This window comes from Pleuronectes platessa, chromosome 20 (genome assembly GCF_947347685.1).
Source record: "Pleuronectes platessa chromosome 20, fPlePla1.1, whole genome shotgun sequence".
Classification (NCBI taxonomy): domain Eukaryota; kingdom Metazoa; phylum Chordata; class Actinopteri; order Pleuronectiformes; family Pleuronectidae; genus Pleuronectes; species Pleuronectes platessa.
In genome coordinates this window covers 6,356,186-6,380,009 of record NC_070645.1, presented here as the reverse complement: position 1 = coordinate 6,380,009, position 23,824 = coordinate 6,356,186, and the positions used below count along the sequence as shown (strand labels likewise).

At 40.9% G+C, this 23,824-nt stretch overlaps 1 protein-coding gene and 2 non-coding genes across 6 annotated transcripts in view; 1 reads left to right on the top strand and 2 right to left on the bottom strand.

Moving 5' to 3' along the window:
- LOC128425802 (partitioning defective 3 homolog) overlaps positions 1-23,824 on the top strand; it is a 343,569-nt gene that overhangs the window by 39,693 nt on the left and 280,052 nt on the right. For all 4 annotated transcript variants that reach the window (XM_053412630.1, XM_053412629.1, XM_053412628.1 and 1 more), the window contains exon 2: positions 572-673. In XM_053412630.1, the coding sequence (XP_053268605.1) occupies positions 572-673 (102 nt within the window). The remainder of the gene's footprint in view (positions 1-571; positions 674-23,824) is intronic.
- On the bottom strand, positions 1,824-1,895 carry trnaw-cca (transfer RNA tryptophan (anticodon CCA)). Its single transcript has one exon. It is a non-coding gene; the product is annotated as a tRNA-Trp (tRNA).
- trnaw-cca (transfer RNA tryptophan (anticodon CCA)) lies at positions 4,428-4,499 on the bottom strand. Its single transcript has one exon. It is a non-coding gene; the product is annotated as a tRNA-Trp (tRNA).

The window sequence follows — 23,824 nt, the reverse complement described above, 5'->3', positions numbered from 1 at the left end:
GAAGCAGGAAATGGAGTGAGAAGAAAATAGAGACAAAAGAGTAGGGAGATTCTTCCCTCACATGGCGAATGAGGAAGGACAGTCACTGAGCTGATTGGTTGCTCTTTACCCTGCTGTCTGAATGGGCCATCATGCCTCAGTACTAAAGCCCATGGAAGAGGACAAATGAAGACAATGAGACTTTTTATTGGTTTATATCCAACATCCATGGAATATTTGACTGTTGAAACAGGAATTTACTAAATGTCCTATAGATGCTTTGAACATCTGATAATTTTCCTCAATATGCTCATTTTGCAGGCCGTCCAGCGGGGGATTAAAATATTTCATAACTGCCATCATGATGTAAATCCAGAGCCATGTCAGAGCCTCTGTGTGCCAGCTGACTGGATCATTACATGGAGCACATTGTGATTATATCAGCTGATTCTTAAGGAGACACAAGCTGGTCATTCCTTTGGCCTGGCAACGCTTACATGTTTACTTATATAAGGCTGCAAGTCCATATGGCGAAAATAAACATGATCTGATCACTAGTGTATTAATCTCTCTCTGTTTTTTCTTCTTCCAGGATGTCAGCTACTGGGTGCAGGTCCACAGGTTGGAACATGGAGATGGAGGCATTTTGGACCTGGATGATATGTTGTGTGACGTAGTGGACGACAAAGACAGGGTGAGTCAAAGTCTGTGTGTGTGATTGTAAAATGGAGAGAAGTGGTATTTGTTTGTTCTCCAGTCACTTTCCATTCAGCTTTTCTTTTGTGAAAAGCACCTTTGATGGTATCTGATACAGCCCGATTGACTTATCAGTTTGTCATAATATCAGCTGATAGAAGCCTTTCACAGACATATTGGTATTGGCGTTCATTTTAGCAATTAAAATTCTATATATTTGCTGTATCTGTGTTTTCTTTTTAATTTAAAGTTCATGGTTGAACTGTAAAATATCAAGCCTCAATTACATTTCTTTGTCACAAGGGTTTAATAACACTAAACTTTTTTCATCATGCTCTAGTATTCGACCTCTACATCTTTGAGGTAAATCTCTGGCAGCACTACAGAGAGCTTCACTGCATGAGCTCATGATTACACCTGCCTGCTTTAACGGTCTCGTGATTACTACGACATTACAAAACATTAAGCTGCTACTGCACACCACACCACAATGTTCTCTGTTTAATCACTGCAACCTGTTGGCACCTCTCCACAGCTTTCATATCTGCGGAAGGTAGAGTGATACAGTGTTGTCTGCTGTGTTCACTTTGAAGTGTGTGCCTGTTTAAAAGTTTGCGAGTATAAGAGTGTGTGGGCAAAATCTCTTCAGAAACAGCGTGATGCCACACAGCCCACCCCCACCCACTAGAGCAGCTGGAAATGATTACCCATAGTCCCACTGCATCCTTCCCGTGGGAACAGTGTTGACTACACCTGAGTCACCTGCTCTGCAGCTTTAATGTTGGTCAGGTTAATGAGCTGTACCCCCTCTTTGTGTCTGTGTAAGTGGGAAATGGTTTAAATGATTATTTGAACCAGTTCAATGAAGCAAAATGTGTCTGACAGTGTGCTGTTTGATCCAATTTACTCCACAGTGAATGAAAACATGGCTGCTAACTTGAAACGATTTTAAAATATCCACAAATTTAAAACGGAAAAGTTGTACAAGCACAAAAAATTCAGGTCACTTTTTTGCAGTGGACTTTTCTAGTGAGTGTACACCAACCATGGTGGATATGTGTCAACACACACTGCTTCACATACAACACAGGTTCAATGGATGTCATTTCATTAGGGTTGTGTTTTGTCCTCTCTACATGAAAAGACACTGACCCCGACGTGATTTGAACACGCAACCTTCTGATCTGGAGTCAGACGCGCTACCGTTGCGCCACGAGGTCTCACACCTGTGCACATTCTCTGACCTTACCTGACATCACATTGGTTACAGAGCCGAACTATTCCTGTCTTTTCCCTCTGATTATAACATAGAGTCAGATTTGCACAGTTCGGGCCTGTACAGCTGTGGTGTAGCAGCATACACTGTTGTTTTTGGAACTTACAGGTAAGCACCTCACCATTGTCTTGCTTTTAAGAAGTTACTTCCGTTGTAGTAGTGAGATAAGCAGGGAGCTAGGTAGATTTCATTGTTTCACATTTCTGAAGCATCAGTCAAAATAACCAATGGCCAAGATAATATCACAATTGAGCTAATTAAACGGCCAGATCAAAACATTGCATCAAGTCTGAGCACAGTTTTATATTGTAGGGAAAGAAATATAATGATTTGAGGTTGACGTCATACGTGTACAGAGCAAAACTATCCCAATCTTATCCTCTTCCTGTCTCTCTGTGTAACAGATATCCACGTTAACAAAAATCCTCAAATGAACAGCACAAAGATGTCGATAGATTTTAACAGACAGCTTTATTATTCCAATCTTTTGTACACTGTAGTGAATCCTGATTTGACAGGTTTTACATGGATCATTTATCCACATAGGTATCATCACTTCACAGATATCTAAGCTTCATCATAATGTATTCCTGAAAGTGGTGATGTAACGTTCAGGTTTGAAATGAAAGTGCCATCTTCGTTCCTATCTCCTGATGTCTGACGTCTTAGGCGTGCTTCTGTGATCTTGTGAAATCTGAAAACCTATCCTGTTTGTGTTTTCACACTGAACAGCACAGCTCTGAGATTTGGAGCAGTTCACTGAGCTGTGTGTTGATTTGACCTGTTGGTCTGCATGGTTGAAAATTATAGATGCTCTCTGGCTTTGTATGCGTGCATGTGCATCCACACACCTTATGATGCCTGTATTGTAGGTGCCATGGTTACGCACCAGGTGGGATCAGTGGTGAGAGCAATTGTTTTGCACCTGCTGTCTGAAACAGTTTCTCTCGTCTCATTTAAAAAAAAAAACCATCATCATCTGCTCTCATCATCTTTCTTCTGTGATCGTTTGGGTAAAGAAAGGAAGGAAGGAAGTAGGAAATGGGAAGGAAGGGATAGAAAGGAAGAAAGGAAGCAATATAAAGAAATAAATAGGAAGGAAGGAATAAATAAAAAATAAGGAAGGAAATAATCTAAATGAAAACTGCAATCTGACACATACATGTAGGCCTAATATATTTTCTAATTTTCATTTTATCCATCTGATGCTGTGAATACCTGCTCCTCCTTGTGGTTGTCTGGCCTCTTTACATTTCTTATCAGAGTATTTAATTACATTCCTCTGATAACATTTAACATTCTTGTTAGACCAAAGAAGAGGCCCAATAACAGTCTATTTTTTTTAAGTGTAGTTGTATATTGCCTTTTAAAATCTTATTCTACTGCAATTTTTTACCTTATACATAACAAACCCTCAACAATACCAGTCAGCGTAAAAAAAACCAGAAACCCTCTGGTTACGAGACAGACCTACTGTAGTAAAACTTCTGAGAGTTGCAGTGAATGGCAGCTCAGCTGAATGTTGACTGGAACAGTTTACTTTACACCAGTGGAGCAGCCATCTGTCTGTGCTTGTTATCTCAGAGTGTGGGTGTTTGCCTTTTTTATGTGTATATAGTTGTAGTAGTAAATCCAGTCTTTCCAGTTCTTTGAATCAGTTACTGCCTCCATCCATGTTTTACTATCTAATCTACCAACAGACACAACGGCATCCACTCAGTTTAACCAGGCCTGATAATTTTAACCCACGAAGGACAACATATGGCTTTTATTGTTATGATCATACAGTAGTGCTTCCACAGTGGGAGTATGAAGATTCTCTACCAGGGGCGGTTCATATCTTTGTATCATGGTTTCTGTCTCAGTTCGGGATCGTCCACACTTTTCCCACAAACTTTCGGGGCCTGTGCTTGTCCTAATGCAGTTATTGGATAATGTGAAGTAAAAATAGATTCAGCCTACACAATATCTTGTCACGGTTAATACGGTAATTTCAAAAGCATTTCAAGGATCCATTGGTGTCGCATTATTCAGCAGTAATCAAGAAACGCTATTTATATATTGTTAAGTCATTGTTGAGCTGTTATTGAGCTGAAAAAGTTTGCTGTACTTGTGTAGTTGATCCACATGTTATCAGTTTCATCCCCACACATGTGAGACAAACTCTTTTGCATCTGTCTCTATTTGCTTACACTCACACTTGCTGTTTTGTGTGCGTCCATATGCTGACAAGTAATGCAACAAGCTGTGTACTATTGGGTTCTGCTTGGTGCACAAAAAAAAATGATACAAAAGTATCAACTTCAAACGGCTTAATTTACATTACATTTGTAGCCGGACATGATGTTCACTGTTGTATTCACACATTATTAGCATATTGAGTTCACAGTGCACTGACTGATTTACACAGATGATGGCACAGGTTCAATCAAATTATTTTTGGAGTGTTTGTGGTCCTCTTCAACCCAAAATACACTGACCCCGACGTGATTTGAACACGCAACCTTCTGATCTGGAGTCAGACGCGCTACCGTTGCACCACGAGGTCTCACACTTCAGCTGGTTCTCTGTCCTACAACAAATCATCATCATGGCAGAGCAGCACTAGTCCACCCGTTTGTCTTCCAGTCTTTCCCTGAGATTAAAATAAAATGTAGTATTCCAGATTTGCTTCGTTCAGGCCCTGTTCCATGCAAACTATCATATCCTGTGAATGTCTGCCTGTGCAGCTGTAGTTTAGCAGCATACACAGTTGTTATCGCAGCTTTTAGGAAAACACCTCGCCATTGTGAAGTTACTTCCCTGGCACCAGAGAGAATCAACTGAGGTAGATTACAGTTTAGATTATTTCTGCAACATTAGTCACAACAGCCATCGGCCAAGATAATATCACAATTGAGATGATTAAACTTTCAGATCAAACCATTTCATCAAGTCTGATCACAATTTAAATTGTAGGGGAAACCAAAATAATGATCTCAACTCAATGTCAAACTATGGTTTCAACAAGTAAAACTCTTCTACCCAAAACAAAGTAAAAGACGTGTTTACAAGTTCATGTAAGGATCAGTGCTACTGTCTGAACAGGATTGAGTAACCACTCACCTTTAGGCCATGATGAGGTATTTAATAAACAAAATGTGCTACTGTTTTCATGCTGGAAACAGTAGCAACAGCAGAGACATAGAGCTATAAATCTTATACAAAGTATAAACATCAGACTTTTTATTTTCTTTAATGTTTTTTTTCCACTCCACTTTCCACTAAATCGAAAAAAGAGAAAAATTCCGACAGAGTGAAGCCCCGTCACACAAGTCATCACATCAGACATCATCAGTACTGTTAATATGCTTTACCAAACATGCAGTAAACAGGGTGGTACTGTACAATAAGGTCACTGAGACTGTTCTGTGTAAATGAAGATCTCATATCTACTGTGTGTCACTGCAGTAACGAGAAAAGTAAACAGAGCACCGGGGAGTTGATAACTACTGTTTTCACTTTGCAAGTTTCTGTCATTAAGCACGTTTCAGTCCTACAGTTGGGAGCATCCAAACTGTTAAAATCAGGCCGTGGTTCAGCAGTTGGATTTCTCATGCTGTGATTCATTTTCAGTCACAGAGCTGCGTGTTGCAGCCTGTTTGTCTCGGCTCCACAGATCTTCGCATCAATGATCTCACCTCTTTTTTAACTGCACAACAAATATGGGAGTGTGTATTTGTTGAGATGAGGTTTGGTTTCTGTTGACCTTATAATGTGAAATTTAACTCTATGTCTCCGTTTCTTTTCTGATGAGTGCTGATTGTTTTGGGTTCATATTTGCTCAGATCACAGTTACTTTGAAATTCAGCCCAGGTCATTTTACTTCCATCCTGTCCGTCCATGATGTCCTAACACTGTCTGAAGCTTTACGTATTTTATTTGTAATGTAATATTAGCTTTTGTTGGAGTGTTAGTCTATAATCATTCAGGTGCCTGTTGATATTTAGTATATAGTATATTCAGTTGTCACAAGCTTTTTGGTACACTGCTGCCACCAACTGGAATGAAGTGTGAAGTGGTAGATTAGTGTAGGAACAGCTCATTTGGGGGTTTTATCTGGAAATACAATACCTGAACATTATTCAATCTACATTATTTAAATCTAGACAAATATAGAAAGTGCATTTCTTTCTTACAAACTTAGGATGTATCTCTTCTCTCTTCTACTGATGAGCTTGTTGTGTAATGGTCGTGTTTTTGACTCATCATCAGAGGTTTGATTTACCAAATCACCTTAATTATTTAATATGCTTTTCCTTTGACTGTAGCATCATTGATGGTTTCACGTTGGCCTGGTTCGACAAAAACTAGACAGGTGAATACTTGACAAACTAGTGATGAATCCATCTCTCTGTCAATATGTCACTGCTGCTGTTTAATTATTTTTTATTATTATTTCACAGGGACAAACTGTAGAGTTTGCATTTAATTATTTTGTCTGACAAGTATGCATATTCTGTCCACCTATTTATTTTTATGTGGACAGCCCATTATGCTTTTGCGTTTTTGAGATTAGCTCCTATTAAACACTATTGAGGTTTATTTAATTATTTTTGGTACACCTGGCATGGGGCCAGACATATTTAAAGAGGGATTTCATTCTGGTATGTTAATTGGAATTTAAAATTTAGTTTTGTCGCGTATCCCCCATGTGTCCAGATGGGGAGAGGACAAGGCACGAGAGTATAATACATCACACTTTTTGAGGAATTCAATTAAAAAAATTGTTGAAATATTCCTGCTAATGCTGTATTAAAATAAGTTCAACATTTCTTTACTAAATTTACTAACTTACTATTCTATAAAACAGCAGCTTCATATGAGCCCGCTGTGGTTCATGATTTATTTTTATGTAGAAAGATGTAAAAAAAGATCTTTCCCTCTGGGTTTTTCACAACTGGCTCTCTGTGCGAAGCTGATGCATGGTGTTCAGATACGATACATAATAGTTATTGCAACTCCCCGCCTCTACAATTAGCTTTTTAAGTCTATACTAGGGCTGAATGAGCCCCGTGGTAAGAGAAGTAACGTCATACAAATGCTCGGTTAATCTAGTGACGAGGAAGACGATGGAAACAGAGAGCAGAAAGCCTGAGGTTAGTCTTCAGAAAATTCATTCAGTGTGAAAAACCTTATAGCTGTGTAATGACTGGGAATGGCTGTTATACAGACGCTTCATCCATATAACCAGATGGCAATAAGGCCATTAAAATGACTCCTGGTTAGATAATGGTTCGAGCTAAGGAAACCACAATATGCTTTGGAATGAGTCTATAATGCAATGAAATGGGCGTGATATGGGCAATTAGATCAAATAAGATTAAACTTTAATGGTCATAGCCGTTAGGGATTTTGATGGATTGGACTTATTTGTCTGACGTTAGTGCGACGTAGCATTTGATCTCACTGGAGAAGAGAACAGGCGGAAGGTTTTCTCTGGATTCTGTGCGTCTGTTGGAAATTGAGAGTGAACGTTGCGCTCTCATGATGTTCAGTCACACAACTCATGTTTAAAATGTTTATTGCAGCAGCAGTAGTTAGAGTTTGGCGTTGAATACGTTGATATAATAGCACAAGTCAAGGTGCATTATCATTCTGGTGATGACTAGTGCTTTGTTTCCTCCTCACTTCAAAAAGTATTAACCCTGTACACTTGCTTGAGCCTCATCCAGCTTCTCAGCTTGCTTAGTGTGCAAGTTGTTGTCTGGATAATTTGTCCGAAGGGACCTTGATAACAAATAAGTGAGGCTGATTAGCTGGGTCCCCAGAGAGCGTGTGGTCTGGATCTCCCTCATTAACAGAGGTGAGCTAAAGCAATCCCATCCCCTGGGTTTAATGAGTGAGGGGGCGAAAGGTGAATTCTCAAGGGTGATGGACAGAGAAATCTCAATCTATCGGAACCTGAATCACTTGAATCAGCACTTCCGTGTTGTGTGTTTTCAGAGCAGGTGCACGCTGCCTGGACATGAAGCCTGGCGGATACTGCAGTGGCACTTGTCCACCACAGTGTGGCACCCAAGCACAGTTTATAGCAACCTGCAGTAGCACCTGTATTGTATCTGCTGCATAGAAAAAATTATTTTTGTTGGAAATTATTATTTAACCTCTGAATTACAGACACATGTCATTTATGTGGGGGAAAATACCAAATGTAGAAGGTGAACTGAACCGACTGCCTCTTACATGTGCTAATATAGTCTGTGTATAATGAGTAGCACATTCATAGCTCCTATGGTTGAGCTCCTTGAACAATTGGCATTTTCTTGGCCCCTGAAGTTGGCATTGCCATGGCAACGGCGGTCGGGTGCCAACTGGGCACCTGTGTTGGGTCGAGATCAAGCCGTGAGTGAAATTAGCCAAGGCTAAATCAGGGTACCAGCAGCTGCCCCCTGGTACCAGAACACTGCCGGGGGAAATCAAAGACTAATTACTGTGTTTGTCTGTGTGTGTCTGTGCTTATGTGTTTGCGTATATGTGTATTTGTGTGAATGCAGTTTATTTTGGCCCAGATTGAAGACTATTGTGTCTGGTTGTATGTCTCTCACCATCATCCTTCCATCACGTGTTATGCGTTCTTTGTACACTTCGTGGATTTATTCGATATTTCCTGCACATCTCTACAACCCACTGGCATGAGTTATCTGCCTTGTGAAGAACTTAATATTTTTAATGGATCCATTGACTCTTTTTTGCAGTACAGTATGATAAAGTCTGAGTAAGTAAAAACCATCAAAAAGTTCTTACATCTTTGGATTTTGCTAATGCAGACGTTCTCAGACTTGCTCATTTCTGTATAATTTTTTAGCAATTCGCATGGTTAATTGGAGCAAGAGCACATTATTAACACACTCAAATAAAAAGATTTTTGTGATGCAAGTTTCTTTTATTAATAAAATCCAATTGAACTACAATCATCATAACCTGTTTGCTTAGCACAGACTGTAAATGAGGAGGGACAACTCCAGTTCCTCCCAATGTACAAAAATGAAGCCAATATATCCTGGATATGGGTGTCGCCCTGTTGCCCCGATGTCATTTGATGCCAGAGTCTGCACAGTAGTGATTGTGGAGTGGAGCTGTTGTATTGAGGTCAAACTGAAACATCAATCAACTAATTACAAACCAGTCATAAGATTCAATCACCTGCTTTTTATATCATTAAATAAGTAATCAAAATCAAGTTATCATTAACTTGAACACTTGAAAATACATAATTGTGATAAGAATATAAAATGAGAGTGGTTTTGTTTAGACTTTTACTTAAGTCCATGTCCCATCATAATTTGGCTAGCCACTAGGGGGCGGTCTAAATGTTTTGGCTGAACTCTTGGTAGCTGTCATGTCATCTACTTTACATACAGTCTTCTGGTCACAGCAGGGTATAGTTTACCCATGCAGGGATAGGGGAAAAACGTGCATGCAAACACGCATGTCTGAACCCAGCATGGAGAATAATAAAGATCTCCCTAATAAATGAGACATCACACTCATACGTTCACACGAGAACGTACACAGGAACGCAGAGCCAGAGTCACACATGCCAGCACAAAGAGTATATCCTGACAGATGCTCACCCTGCTGTAGTCAGCTGTAATTGGCCTGTAAGGACCAGAGTCGGCTCTGCAAACTAAGTGCTGTAACAGAATTTATCCTCACTTCCGATGCTGTGCCTTGAGGTTTGCAGGCGGCAACAAGCACTTTTTCATTTCATTTTCCTCTGGGGCTTTAGATTTATTATCTGTTGCTGCTTGTTTATTAGGCTCCTAGTTTTTGAACCATACGTACCTGGGGTAGGTTTGTTCAGCACTGTTGTTCTTTTTTCAGCAAATCCCTCCTTCCCACTTATGTAGTTATAATCCCTCACTATGGGGAGCTAGCCATTGTAACTGCTCTAGAGAACCACAGATCTTTATTGTTTGTAACTCCATAGTGTGTTGGTCAGTACACTCTCGTGTTTAACATGATAGACTTACTGTTACTCCATGTAACTTTTTGAAGTGCACCCTTAACCCAATAGAAATAGAACATGTTTACTTCCAGGTGATGTTTTATTTCTCCATGCACTCTAAACACAGGCTACATATATTGTGTTAGCAAAGTATTTACCATTATTGTTGTCACTTCTTTGTTCTGCAAACAAATTTGACAAATTTTATATCTTTCTGCCAGGAAATCTTTACGATATCAAGTGAGCAGGTTGTGGTCCATGAATTGCCTAACACAGGATTGCCCCCTGGGAGACCAATGTTCAAATTCAGCTCTATCTTTTTCACTAAACTTATTATTTTCTGGATTTTCTTCAGTTTTATTTTATATCTAAGAGGAAGGCTGTTATGTGTTTTGTATTCTTGTGTTTATTTCCCCTCTTTGTATTACTTTTGCTGTTGTGCTATAAAAATGCAAATACAAAGTTGTTTTATGTTATTTTAAATAATGTACAATAAAACCATGACAAAAGGTACACATACCTCTCAGGGCTTCTGTAGATTAGAGTGCTGTGTGTATAGACAGTCACTGAGGGTGATAGTCTGGAGCAAAGGTCACCAGAAAGCCCTGAACATCGAGCATGACCACCTGCTGAAGCTACTGATGTAGACTTGCTGAACCACACGTATAGATGACACTGAACCATTCTTGTCGACAAAACCACAGCTTCGGCTCTATAGCATATGCATTGTGACATATGCATCCTTGTGCCTGCGGTAAGAACGATGTAACTTCACATTGCAAAGCAGCAGGAGACTCTTCAATCTTCTGCTGTGGTTTCCTTTAAAACCGGTGAAATCAGGTCATGTCACCAAGTGTTTCTTTCAGCTTCAAGGCAACCCAGCTAGTCACGTAGGTGTCTTTGAATTCTCCTCCATGACAGCTCCCCTAAAGGAAGAGATTTCTGCCGACGCGCCAAATTGCTACTGACATGGCGACGACTCGCCGGAACACTGTCTGGAAATGCCAGAGTGTTTAACCAGAGCTGTGGATAGACAGTGCCAAAATGAAAAAAAGGGGAGGAACGAACACAGAAACAAAGAAAGTGTAGATATTAACATGTAAAACAATCATACACACGCTATAGTGGAGATGTACACTATCATCCTCATATTGTGCATGTGTGTGTCATGCAAGAGGATGTTTGTCCTGGTTGACAGCTGTCAGGACTGCTTTGGTTCCAGCGTCTGGATACTTTGCCAAACGAGCCTATTATCTGCAGCGGTGGGGTCCTGAGGAGGGGCCTGGTGTCGCCCCTCGGGAGTGGATTTGGGTCAGCCGCCACAAGACAGGCCTTAAACTGACGTGACAGATACAGACCCCCTGCTGAGAACCCGCCGCCCTTCCAAAGACCCCCAGAGGGAAGTACCTATGAGCGCTAAGATAACAAAGGACAGGAGGCATCAGACTGAGAGACACGGGATAAGATGTCGCCCTGGTTTCCAATTGGAAACTGGATGAGTTTCCTTATGTGTTTTTATCATTATGTGTCATAATGTGGCTGCAGTTAGATTCCAGAGGAAGGAATCTCCTCACGAGGGTCTTCCCCACCTCGCCTCATGGGGGCAACAGTGCATTCTCCATGTGGCTCCAAACTACGACCGCCTGCTTGGAAATTTCGTCTAAGAAAATCAAAAGAAGTATAGCCTTAAACAGAAACTTCAATCTACGATCAATTGCTTATTCTTTTGAATATAGACCAATTTCTCTCTCACCCTGCTGCCTCTCAGCTCCTTGTTAAACCAAGCGGGTCGCTCTTCTGCATGACAAGTATCCTGGTGTAGCTTTTGTCTCTAGAGTTTCCAGACCATGAGTGGCTGTTTTGTACACTTGACTACTTCTCTCAAAACCATATACAATTACCCTCACAGATCCAAAGTCACTCCAAGGTTGTGTATGAAAATTGGCTCTCAAATAGACTTTGAAAGGCGTTGCTCTGCTTTAAACTGGGTTAATTTATTACAGGCGATGTGATATACGCCAGGCTATTGGGGTTATTGTTTGGGTTTAAATATTTTAGTAATTAGCAGAGCTGTGACCAACGCTAATAGAAGACAAAGTCTTCTGTATATACATGAGCAGTCAACATGAACCCACAAAAATGTAAGATAGAATAATGAAAGACATCCGAGCAAGGAAGGAAGGAAGCATATACTGTAGGAAGGAAAGGTGAAACTGAAAGTGGCGTGCAAGCATTGCCACAAGCTAAGCTGAGTCTGGCGTTGGCGGCTGGCGTCGTACCAAGCTCAAGTTGACTCTGGTCCAAGGAGGTAGGAAGGCGGTGCCAGGGCCTGCGAAGCTAAGCCTGGTTTGGAGAGCTTCAGACAGGCATATTGTAGCAGTCAGAGAGCTGAATCCCCTCTAACACTGCGGTGCTGTGCGCCCTCACTGCCTCACTTCTCATGAGAAAACGCTAAAGACCTCTTCAGATCTGCTAGAACACTGGAGGCTTACACACATGCTGAAGCACTGCATGCTTTCTCCTTGCACAGATCCTGTCCATGTGATGTACACGGAATTGAAGTGCTGCAAACTTCTTTATATCAAATGCAAAAATTGTCAGTCAAAACAGCAGTTACATTTTTCGAGGCATTATTCAAAATCTTCACACAGCACGTATACTTTTCCCACAGAATTGTATTCCTGGCAGGATGGAAAGTTTGGAAAATGTTTCTTCTACGGTGACAAATACAGCTCCCCCTGTGATGGCTACAACTACTTATACTAGTCTCACCACTGCTTTTACTGCTCCTAGACCACAGTTTCTTCAATTACAGGAAAGCTGACATGAGTGTCTTAACCACTTGGTCAAAGGAAAACTAAACAGCAATTTTGAGAATGGTGTCAGGCAATATTAGACCAGAAATATTATTCTACTTCCTGCTACTCAAATGTAAAGATTAGCTGCTGCTGTTAAAGCCAGAGTTTCTTTATCACCACCTTGTGGCTGGCTGCAGAATAGGTCATAAATCCTGCCTCCTCCATGTTAATAGTTTTGGCATGGGCCAAACTAAAAAGTCAAATACATTTTCCTCGAAGATGGTTTCTGCCATTTTAGGTAGTTGTTATAAAACTGATTATTGTTTTAGTTTCTGATAATGCTAATATTTGAAAACTGAGACTGACTTCTGATTGGTTAGGGATCCATTGATTTCCCATTGATGGCTCCATCCCCCAATCTTTACTGTGCAGTGTCAGAATGCACACGATGTAGGGTTCGTATCCTGGGTACTTTAACTTAATTTCTGGGTAGTGGGAGGGAGAGACACGCGTCGCCCTTCTTTATACTTCAAGCAGTATATTCAAACATGATTATGTATTACATTAATATTTTTACCCCTCCCTGGGCTTTCTACAATTTAATAGGACAAACAATGAAGCAATTAATCAAGAAAAATGTGTTGCAGCCCTCAAACACAACTGCTTTAATAATTGTGCTAATGATGCAGATAATATTGATTAATTTGATGCAATGAAATTTAATTTAAACAATATTAAAAATAATTCGGACTTTGAAGTTTATCGAGGACAAACACCAAATTAGTCGTCTCTGACATTAATATGGAAACATCGTCTGTCTCTGTCTTTGTGTCCTACCGTGTCCCTGTGCTCAAGAGTACGAAGAGTTCTATGTATTCATGGTGGAGGTTATCTGAAGGTTAGTGGGCCAATTTGAGAGAGTGCGTCTCAGTGTGTGTCTTTGTGTGCAGCCATGGTTGTATCCAGAAGGGATTTTTTAGGCGGAATTTTCATCAGAATCCACCACCACAACGTCCTCCTTCTCCTTTAGTGTTAAAAAAAAAAGCTCATTCATCACATACAGTGTGTGTGGGGGTGTGTGGTTGTGTGCATATAGTATGTGTGTGTGATACTGCATGGGGAATCTTGAGAGAGTCCCTGCATGAATGCCTTATGTCTCTTCAACAACAGATGTACCACAGCCTAAGGTTGTAGCTCGTTATGTGAGTACGTGTGTGTGCGTGCATGTGCGCGTGTGTTTGGGAAGACGGCATGCTATTCCTATTCAGAAGTCAGTGGGGAATTTTCCTATAAGGCAGAAATAATAGGCACCCATTTATCTCTGAAGACGTTCATCCATCAGACGCACACAAACACACACACACACACACACACACACACACACACACACACACGTATACACACACACACACACACACACACACACACACACGATGGGTTGTGATATTACTGCTCTCCTGTGCCAGAAGCTCTGTCCTGTATACACGCATTAGTGTGACTGTCTGTCTTTACACAGAGGAAGACAAATCACGTGTGATGTGCCGTATTGTCCCCTGTCAGTAACTCTCTATTTTATTGTTTAGGGCCAATACACTGTAAAAGCCCTGATTCACTCAGCGAAAGTGTGTGTGTGTGTGGCCTCACCTGCTGTTGACTCTCCCAAAGGACACACAAACAACACTCTCCATGGCCATTAGATGAAAGTCTCTGCTTTTTTTATGCGCATACCATCAGTGCATGTCTTGTGTGGCCTATTTTACTCCTGGAAGCATCTAAATTCACTGCTTTCTGCTCTGATGTTTTGTTATGACAACTGGAATTTCCATCCTCGCCTCTTTATCGTCTTCATTAAGCTGTTCACTCTCTGCTCCTCCACTGCTTTGTCTTCATAAGCTCTTAAACAGTCCATGAGATGAGACAGAAGGCAAGAGACAGACCTTGCTTTTCCTCTCTAATCCCATATTGATCACAAGGCAGTGAATGAACTGCACACTGACGAGCTGACTCTATTGATCACAGCAACAACCCCCCCCCACACACACACAACCACACGCACGCTAACAGTCATTTACCTTTTACCAGAAGACTTCTTAAAGTAAACTCTCCATTCCGACTACAGACGTTTTACTGTGCAGAAAGTGACAGTAACATTGTGTAAAGTGGTGAAGATGGGAAGAGACGCTGCCAAAGTAAAAGTGAGCGAGTTCAGGCTCCACATTAGGGAAATTAATCTTCTGCAGCTCAAACAGAAACAGAAAATTGGATGTGGTTTTTTTCCCCCAACCACTAAACATTTAACCAAATCCACATGTAGACATCATCAAAGTTTTTTTTAAACTAATTGCATCTCTGAGATTTATGTTTTAAAGCATGGCCGTTGCTATTTCAGCTTCGACGCACTCACCATTACCATCCCCCCTTAGTTTAATACAGGGATATCTAGTGATTCTTATTTTTTTAAATCAAACTTCACAGAAATGTTTATCAGGTATTCAAGTTGTCCCATTGATATTTTGGGGTGTCTTTACATTACATTATTTTGTATGTATTTCCATGGCAACGTTTCACTAATGAGCAGCAGAAAATTATGTAATATGCATTTCCTGTGTACTTTAATGATCCGTAAGTCTTTTTTAAACAATCAGCTGAAGAACATTCTGAATTCAGGTCACTGTAGCCGCTTTCAGACATGACCTTTGGATAAAGTCTGGAGAACTTACACGCTGTTTGCTTTTAACACAAACACAACGCAGCGGGAGGGGTTCTGCACAGACGTGTTCACGAAAGCAACAAATCCACATTAGACAGGAAGGGATTTATTAATTCTGCTGCGGAGATCACATGATATTCTTTACAAACAGACACCGGTGTCTGCTCTTGTCGTCACAAACTCTGTAGACATCTTCGTCTGTGTCTTCTATGTGTATGTATGTGTGCTTTCACCCTGAGATATTTGTTTTCTTTTTGTCTTTTTAATTTTTGTGTCCCCCCATTCGCCCGCTGTGAATCCAGCGGGGGATCCCCTGCTGGGTTCTCACATCAGTTTCCCCTAACTTTCTGCAGACTTTATACAAGCGAGCAAGGCGTAGAATGTCAGCAGATAATCCTGAGGCTATCACTCAAACATTTGCGTTCACACATTCACCCTCACCGGAGAAAATGCGGAGAATCTCTGGAGTTCAGTGTATTTCTGATAGCAATTTACAAAGGCAATACCAGCATCAAAGGTGCTATCTTACCTCTGACCACCTTGTGTCGGGAAGTAAAGGAACAGAGAATCAATTAATACATTATATAATGTTTCACCACGTATATGTAGTTAATTTAAGTAGCCATTACACCACATAGACACCTTTTAAAACTGAAAGGCACTCAGTAGTGCCTATACGTACCTCCACCTTAGGCCAAACAGTCCCCTTAAATTCAATAGAGCTGCACATGTTGAAAAATACTCTCCCTCTGTTGAAGAAAGTGAAAATAAATTCCTACATCTGCCCCCTGTAATATTTCTTTCTTTCAAACAAACCAACCAACCAACTAACAGGGGTGACAACATTGTAAGTTCCTTTTCTTTTTTATCGCGAGGACCTTGAAGCTTCAATAGCACAAACACCATGTATCATTGATAGAAATAGTTTTGGTTCATTATTTCTATTTATAAGTGAAATAATGGCGAGTGCAGCTGCCAGCGATGGCAGCATGTTAATAATTCATGGCAGAAAATAACAACGACAGATGTGCCACATTCAAATATGGTTCTTTGAACAGCAACTGAGGAACACATCGTCATGACCAACAACCACAAGTAACCTTTCTGATTTTGGGGCACGCCTGTTTTCTTCTGTGGGAGCGTGCAGATGGGACACATGTTTTTCACAAACCATAGACTGTAAGTGGAGCGTGTGTGTGGTTGTGTGTGTGCACGTGTGTGATTGTGTGATCAAGTTGTTAAACAGTAGAGGAGTTAATGTACAGCATGTGTTAGATAAGGAATGGAAGAGGGCAGTGTTCATAGTTTAATGTTGTGCGTGTTTGAGATACTGACAATTTTATGTTAGAAAACATAAATTGAAGCGTAGACTCACACACATATACACGCACATGCACACGCACACGCACGCATACACAAACACACACACGCTGAGACCTGAATCCAGGTTGCTCCATCAACAACACAAGCTGATATATTATTCAACATGCTACCGATATGCTTATTATGTGATAGAGGAGGATGGAATAAAGAGGACAGAGAGAGAGACTGCAAGGGGAAGAAAAATGAAAAAACACACTGACAAAGCTATGGCACATCTGTCAAGTGAAAAGATCTTTGCTCAGTCTTTGTTCTGAGCTTCTTCACCCTTTTCCCTTTATCCGTCTCATCTCTATTTAAGATGAATAAGTTATTGTTTAATATTTAATCTGATAGATATAAAAGTGTGTTTATATCGAGACACTGCTTCCACACGCAAACACAATCCTCACCCTGAGCGAAGCATATAACTCCCTGATGTGGATGGTGTTAGTCTGCATGTGTGTGTGTTTGTGTGTGTGTGTGTGTGTGTGTGCTCTCGTAGTGCCATGCTCCAATTACCAGTCCTATTAGCACAGGTGTGGCACCTGAGACCTGCATAACAGCGGCAGGAGACTCACCGCAGCACGTCTTAACACAATATTTGTAGGACCAGCCCCTGATTTAGTTTGACAAAGAAATAACTGTGACATTTGGTTCTGAAGCCCAAGTTAATATTTTGTCATGTGGGTGTGAAAATTAGTTTTGCTGCAGGGGGAGGAGAAATTCAGAGCAAAATTTTAGCCACACATTACTTGGGAGGTAGAATAAATTGAATTAAAGTGAACTGTAAAGCATTTACCTCGGCAGTAGTGTTTCATATGTGGAGAGGGTCATAAAGCAAATACAGCTTTTCCTCCATAAAGAGCACAGAGGTAGAATATTATAACACTCTGGAAGATAAATCTGTTTTAAACAAGGCTCAGACAAAGCAGCGAGGGTTGTGGTTCCTCATGCAAATCAGTGTGTTGTGTTGCCTTTTTATTCACCTCTCATTTTGTTGGTCATTTTGGTGTTGCCCCTGATGGTTTGTCACAGATGAAACATGAGGAGTTACCTTAATATCATGCAACAAACGCAGTTTGTGTTTTAGTTTAATTTGAAAATAAATGACTTGTCAGAATGGTCATTTTTATGCTGAGCATATCCACTCGTTCCACAAGCCGTCTGCACCAGTTTTTGTTTTTCATTTCTTTATCGTCCTTGCCCCTTCAGTCCTGTTCCGTCCAGCCGCTGGGTCCGGCAGTTTGGCAGAGCAGTCACCCTGGCCCAGGCCAGCGCCCTCTCATAAGTTGGCACTGTGCCCTCTCTGTTGCATCTTACATCTCTCCACAAGTGGGTCCAACACCATACAAGTGTATTTGTGTCTCTGTTGCTTCAAAATTTTTTCTAGTCAATCTTGTTTTTTCACCTGAGCACCAGAGTTTGCACTTTGTTAAGTTACAGAAAAGCTGTTGTCGTCAAACACCTGAACTGAACTGCTAAGAGTTTCATGTTCTGTCAGTAATTATGTCTTGGAGAGACAGAGAAAGACAGAAAAAGAAAAGCGTGAGGTATTTGATTGAAGTATGGAGCTGGAGGTTTATATGAATATCAGAGTTTTATTCCCACAAGAGCAGGTGATGTGGCGATGAACGCACTGACAGGTGGTGTCGTCTGCTGTGTGTGTGTGTGTGAGTGTGTGTGTGTCTGTGTGTGAGTTCAAGTGTCTGTTTTTTTCTGTGTGCTTTGCATTTCTTTTGCTTTGGGTTAGGATGTGTCTAAGTGTCTGGGTGCACATGTTTGTGTGGGTTTTGATTTGTTTTGTTTGTGTGGATGCAGTTAGGTTTCTGTAGTACATTATGTGTGTGTGTATGTGTGTGTGTGTGTGTGTGTGTGTGTGTGTGTGTGTGTGTGTTTGTGTGTGTGTATACTGCATGTGAGGTAGGGTAGAACGGCCGAGATGACATATTGAAATACACCACCCATGACAGAAAATCTAAAACTCCTGGGAAACATGTGCTGTATAAAAAATAATATATACAATCGATAGCATACTGGTATACAACCAAAACATGAACTAATAGAGTAAAGTGACATGGCATTATAAATTGTACTGTACGGTAGAAGCCCCACAGTGTAATAAATTGTAGAACTACAGCCTTTAGAAATGCTTTGTTTTTCTAAGAGGGAGATAAAATGAAAACACACTGTGTGACTAAATTCCTGTCAAGTCTTTGCAACTGTTTGTGTTTGATTGGAGCAACCATATTATAGATTATTATAGATTGAAAGTTTCCAGCTTAGCTTTACAACTGGTTAATTTACAAAACTCATACAGTGATAATGGTACAAAAGAAAACCAGGCAAACCACATCGTTAAGGATTTGTGCAAGTATGTACTGTTACTATGCCTTAGCACATGACATTTATTGATTTTCGAAAATGGCATAATTTTTCAGTTTTTAGTCAGCTGAATGATAAACCATTCACGTCAGCAGTGTATTGTTAACACACAACATTTTTATTTAAAGCCTTTTCAAAACAAAATAGAACAGAGCAGACGTCGAAAAGTTACCAGATACCTCATATGGAATATCAATTTCATCTTAAAAGCCTCCCTTTCTTACCACAAATGGTGCAAACTTGTCTGTGCTTTGGTTTACCCATTAAACACAGAATACAAAAAACCACATACACTGAAGGGACACAAGGGACTTCTTGATCTATACCAAACATCTCCTCATCCCACACTGACTCACTCAATGACATACATCAGACACACACACACACACACACACACACACACACACACACACACACACACGATGGGTTGTGATATTACTGCTCTCCGTGGTGTCAGGATGATCCACTGGTTGAAATGGGAGCTTCTGCTACAGTGATGTCTTTGACTTATGGCTTCTTCCAGTTTTCACTTCTCTGCAGATACAGCAGGGGGCACTGTGGTACTGTTGGAGCCTATATAGTTAGACTGGTGAACAGTGTCAAATTCTTCTAAAGACAGGAAACCAGTGCGGAGTCACTCTCAGAATTAACTTTAAAATCCTTCCACATTAACAGGGTTGTTATTATGTAATGAGGTGTGTCCGTTTGACTGAGCACCTCTAAAGATCATGTGCAGATAACTAGTTTCTGTCACGGTTTCAGACGTTGAAGTGATTCGAAATTGTAGAAGTAAGGTGGGAGGGTTTTTTACTCAAAATCATTTAAGTCAGTCTTTGGTTTCAGGGACAAAAAACACTGCCCTACACTCCTCCACATAGCAAGAATATCACATTTCCCTGGGGTTGAACCATGCATGTGTATTCAGAGACGCGATGAAGACATGGGCTTTTCAGCAGCACCGGTCCACATCGTGAGAACTTCATGCTCTGTAGATGTTCACAGATTCCTTTCAAAGCCAAGCTGAGGGAATTATCATCACAGCAGGAGTAACTCAAAACTCCAGGCTGCGAGGCGCATGCTTCACGCAGGTATGTGTGTGGAATGAATTTGGAAAGTTAAAAACTACATTGCTGGAACGCAGAAAACTTGAACAAACTTGTTGGGGATGTGAAAAAAGTCAGCTTTACACAGAAAGCCACTAATGTGCTGGAGTTCTCAGGCGTGTCTTCTACGCAAGCAACGTAACAGGCGTGAAGCAGATTGCAACCATGCTCCCTCGCTCCTGTCGTCACCTCGATGTGGAAAGAGTGTCTTTCTTCACAGGCTGACAGGAGGGAAGAACGTTTATTATCCACTTTCATCTTCCTCATCTTCCTCAGCTACTTGCCTTGCACCATGCGTGAAATACCTTCAATTGGATTCACCTTGTTTATCAGCAGTAATGCTTTACATGAAGCCTGGCTGCCATAGGGACAGGCGTGCTGTACAGTTCAACTGGCTTTTAGGCAGCCATTCTTTAAAAAATCATTATATTGTGTTTTTAGTTATTTAGCAGGATTAGACAAAAAATACTAGATTGACTACCACGGAAATTAGTGGGAAGATGCGCTATGGGTCAGGGAAGAACCCATTAAATTGTGGTCTGGATCTGAATCTCTTTTTTTACTTTCTTCCACATTGCGAGATACGATGTGTTTCAACATTTTACTTGATTTATCAGATAATATTTCATGGACCTTGATTAAAAAATCTGTCATGTTTAGGGGACTGATCCAAATCAAAATGTTAATTTGGTGAATGTTTGTCATTTGTTCTACTGTCTCGTGTGTGTGTGTGTTTAACAGTCCAGGAATGCCCGATCAGATTTTCAAACTCCGAAAGTTTCTGGACTCTCTGTGTTTCTCCCTTATGAGTCAATCCTGTTCATAGACTTTTAAGCAGACATGGATGGGAGCACAAATCACTTTTATCAGTCACGTAGACGGTTTACACATTAGAGCTTCAACTCATCCCTTTTAGTGTAAGACTGTCTCTCCCTCCCTCTGCGAGGAAATCTCCACTCGGGGTACTTTCGAAAAACTTCCCCACATCTACAGCACTTGAAAGCCCTAAGCCTTCTGCCTCTCAACTCCCACTGTACACATCTTTGTAGCATCGCTCATCGACGATAATACACCGCCCTGAGAGCTTATGCACTGGAAGCCTAATGGCCCAGCGCTGGTAAACTTTCAGGCTTATACCCCTGTTGATGAACTCAAGCAGCCATCACCACTGTCTCTCATCCCAGCTAAAACCTGCATTGTGCCGGCGAGGTTTACAGATGAGGAGAGGGAGGATTGTCGATAGATAGGAGGGAGAGAGAGAGGAAGCTGTGGAGAAGCCTTTTAAAAGACGTCTGACCTGAAGCCAAAGAACTCTGCAAGAATGAAGAGACACACGTGTGCCAAGCAGATTTAAAGAAGCAGCAGAGCAGGATTTACCATTTATACCACCTAAACCGTGTCAGTCAAGGTTATGTGCAGACACGTAACCTCTACTGACACTAAGTTGGGCTGCCGTTAGCATCACTCACCCCATGCTGAGAGTGAATGACACTAAGACACACAACATTTGAAGATCTTCTCAGGGTTGACACGAGAGTGAGACTCTTTAAAGCTTTGTGATTAAGGACAGTCATACAAATCCAAGTCGACACAAAATACAGACCCACAATCTGTCGTCATACTCTACATACATCTACTTAACGCTGATCTGAAGTCCGAAAGCTGTTAAACCGTAAAGTTTACATGGTCCTTAAGCTATATCGTCGATGGGGACATGTTCCGTGACTTACCTGAGACTGTTAAACCCAATGGGGCTTGAGATGATAGTGCTCATGTAATAGCCTCAGCTTACAATGGGTTAACCCCTTGACTCTACAGTTTATGAAGCCATACTCCAATTCGTAGGTCAAATATGGAACGTTTTGTTCTGTATAGTTTGATAACGAAATCAAGTGCGGTAAAAACATTCAGCTTTTTTTCTCAAGTATGAATAAAAGCCAGTGGAGAACCATTGGTCTTAAATCAAATCTCTTGCTCTATATTTGTGTGTACTTTGCTTCTCTTGTCCTTGTGACGGCACCAAGTGAAGCTCGAACAGCAGCGAACGGCACTCGCTGCTGTTTTAAGGCCATCCCTCTGCAAGTGCGCTTGACGGACAGGCCTGTTATATTTACCCATCAGCCTTCCACCGCTCTGCATCACGATGGCCCTCAATTCTCTAGATGACTCCGTTGTCCCAAAAAGAGAAACATTGTTGCAGGTTTTTCTCGTCCCCTAACGAGAGAGACTGGGACCTAAATCGACTTGAGGAGAAGCTGCTGTGTTCTGCTCGGGGTGGCTGTGTTTTATTGCCCTCCACATGAAGGCCTTATTGTAGGGCTCACTTGTGTCAGGGTGAATTTTATGGCTGATTGCGTGTATTGAAGAAGTCATAAAACTAAGTCCTGTCTTTATGGTGTCAGCGGTGGCCGCGCTAACAACCTGTTTTACTCAGGAATAGGACGATGCTGTGTGTGAATGTTTGTGGCACTTGTCTGTATTGAAAGACATTAGAAACGGGGATGAAGTGGTGCTTCTCTTAGTAATGATGCAGCAGGTTTTGCAAAAGGCTTCAGATGTGTAAACCCTTCTCTTTTGTGCATCATTAGAACATTTGTTGAATAAATATACACTGGTGTGGTTCTGTTTAGCCATAATTACAAAGTGGCTTTTGGCTGTCTGTTAATTCCACTACCACAAATAACGCAACTACTGCCTCTCAAATGTAAGAAGCCCTTATTTGATCAATGAGAGTATCATCAAGTACATTTTTTTGTTTCCAACCACAGAGAGATATCTATTGACTGGTGAAGAGACACATTGACTTAAACTTTTTTTCCACCTGTGATGATTCCCTCTTATGCTCATAGTCTCATGAACACCGGTTGTAGAGCTACACCCCATAAGCACCACCACACTCACTCATGTATCCACACATGCATCCATTGGGAAGACTCTGTGCTCCACGCTTCATAACACAGACAACAAGCGCACAGGGGGAACTTATATGAATGTTAGTGACTGCAGGTGATTCCCTTACAAAACAGTTTCATTCTACCTGGTATTTATGGAACAAAATCGAAATGAGGTGAGAGTCCTGTCACAAAACAATATTGTTATGTAATACTGCATTTTTAAGTGAGGGTACAGGTTCTCTTGAGATGTCTGCACCTCAACTACTATTTATATGCAAGCACAGGGATTCTGATGATGCAGGATGCCATAATGCAAACATGCAGTTTATTCCAAAACACAAGCAACATGTTCATTAATCCTTCAGGATGTTTGGTCACTTTCCATAAGCTGCTTACCTGTCAGGACCTTGTGTTGCAAAGGTAGTGCATCTGACTATCTTGTGTGAAGATTGTGTGTTAAAATCATGTCTGAGTCAAAGCTTTGATTACCCTCTGATGTGAAACAGGAAACATAGCTCTCACTGCATAAATGTGATCTGTTAAGAGTTAAAAGTTAGGGGTTAAAAATCAGGAATCGGAAAATACTAGCGAAGTCAAAATAAAAACAAAATAAATATCATATATTTTCTTTTTA